The sequence below is a fragment of the Bison bison genome, unplaced genomic scaffold (genome assembly GCF_000754665.1).
Source record: "Bison bison bison isolate TAMUID 2011002044 unplaced genomic scaffold, Bison_UMD1.0 scf7180017864377, whole genome shotgun sequence".
Lineage (NCBI taxonomy): Eukaryota > Metazoa > Chordata > Mammalia > Artiodactyla > Bovidae > Bison > Bison bison.
Genome location: NW_011494949.1, coordinates 1 through 2,041, shown reverse-complemented (window position 1 = coordinate 2,041; position 2,041 = coordinate 1). Strand labels below are relative to the sequence as shown.

Below are 2,041 nucleotides of genomic sequence, written 5' to 3'. Positions count from 1 at the left end.
TTTGATTAAAGGAAAAAACTGTGCTGATGTCCAAGTGCTGGTATTTCTCACTGTAGACTAATAAGTAGGCACTGTGGTCCACATATTCCCTGGTGAGTTTCAGCCCCAGGGGCGCCCTGCTGCCCCATTTGCCGTCTCCGCACACCTCAGATAATCCACGAACGGCTGCAAAGGGTGGGTCCGCGGCTTAACTGACACAGGAGGAGATCGACTTGGAGGAGGACAAGCAGAGCTGAAGGAGGCATCGCAGATCAGGGTACTCTGAAGGTGTTAGAGAAGCCCGGAGGGTTACTGTGCACGGAGTCACAAAGAGTTGGACACAGATGAACAACTAACACACACACACACTTAAATGTCGACACTTTCTGGGATGAGAAAACCGAGATCGTGGCAGTTAGCCTGGCTTCCCTTCGTCTTTCCTAATGTCTAGGGTTTGATTCCTACAAACGAGGTCAAGAAGAAATGGTGGGGGATCTGCGAAGCAGGGGAGAGTGACGTGTCAGCTGTTCACAGAGCACAGAACAAGCCCGCTCTGGTCAGGTCAGAGCGTCTCATCTTGGCTCCAAACCACCCTCCGCAGAGTTGAGGATAAAAGCACAGCCATTTTCACAAACAGCTCATTCCAGTAGTGACCATCTTTGTCTTTTGTGCAGAGAGAGCGTATATCCGCTCTCCATGCCCGTGGGCCCTTAACTGCTTCCTGCCACAGGCCCTCACATCCGTCCTGATTCACCTGGGGATGAGACGCTCCCACTGCTGACCTCGGAGAGAAAGGACAACGTCTTGTAGCAGCAGAGGCCAAGGGCAACTAAAATATACATCTAAAGCCTATTTGTTCATCTCAAAGAGCACTGAAATGCAAGATGCTGAGCCGATGCACTCAGGTTGCCACAGGAAACGGCTGGTTCCTGACTTTTTGTAAAGCACTTTGCCCAAGAAGCTGACAATAATAGCACAGGGCTGGTCTAATATGTTCACGAAATGTTTTACATAAACTAGAGGCACTGCCTGATTTAATGGCATTTGGAAACAATTTCCTTATAATAAAAGGCAAAACTTTTTTTTTTTTTTTAACTTCTAACACTTCAGAGGAAATAACCCAGTTCCAAGAAAACAAAAGCTCCAATTAGCAAGTTCAGACCTGGAATCAGGTCTCTACAGGGCACCTGCATTTCCCACTGAAACCCAACACAGGGGTGGGACCTTCGAATTACACAGTCAAAAAGGCAGGTGGTGTGGGTGTCCCGAGAATTTACAGAGCAACTCAGGCAACAGCGATTGGGGCAAAAAATGAAAAGTCTCAAGGGGCACACGCGACCACATCTCATTTTTCTAGATCCAGATGCTGCACACACCGTCCAGCGGCGCGAGGAAGGCTTCATTACTTGGGACTCGAATCGTCGCGCCCACGGCCTCTCTCCGCCCCGGCGGGCCTGGGAGAGGGGCGCTGCTCGAGAGGGGCCCGGCCCCGTGAGCGCGGCCTCCGCGGAGCGACCAAGGAAGGAGGTCCCGCAGGACGCAGGCAGGTGGAGAGGCGCTGAGCGCGCGCCCGGAGGCCCGTCTGGCAGCTTGCGGGGGAAGGCCGGCGTCTAAGGGGCGGAGCCGGATGCCCGCAGGCCTCCCGACCTCCGACCTCCGGGCTTCTCCCCGAACCCCGAACCCAGGCCGGCCGGTGGCCGTAGCTTCTGGCCCATTGGGAAGATTTTCGGTATTAACTGCACGTCTTGTCCCCCATCTCCTTCCTCGCTGGGCTCTGACCCGGGTGCTGCGAATGTTTCGCCTGGCCCGCAGAGGTGCCCCGGCTCCGCGGGGTGGTCTCCAGCCTCCAGGCAAGCACACCAGCGGGCGGGCCCCTTGGTGGACTGTCCACCTCCCAGGGGCCACCGTGGCCTTGCCGGCGAGGGGGTCTCAAATGTGCTCTAGGGCCGGCTCAGCCCCACTGCCCTCCACCCGCGGTGCCTGCAGCTCTCTCTGGCTCACCCTGTGTCTTTAAGCTTACAGTCATTCTCTATAGTCAAGTGCCCCCGGAGGAGGGCCTGAG

General features: G+C 55.5%; 1 protein-coding gene across 1 annotated transcript in view; it reads right to left on the bottom strand.

The window, feature by feature from the left end:
* The window catches only part of AHRR (aryl-hydrocarbon receptor repressor), a gene marked incomplete at its 5' end in the record, with an annotated part of 19,091 nt that extends 17,502 nt beyond the window's left edge, over positions 1–1,589 (bottom strand). Inside the window, one exon of the mRNA XM_010857126.1 lies at positions 1,356–1,589. Within this exon, the coding sequence (XP_010855428.1) occupies positions 1,356–1,589 (234 nt within the window). The remainder of the gene's footprint in view (positions 1–1,355) is intronic.
* Between the last annotated feature and the right edge of the window lie 452 nt (positions 1,590–2,041).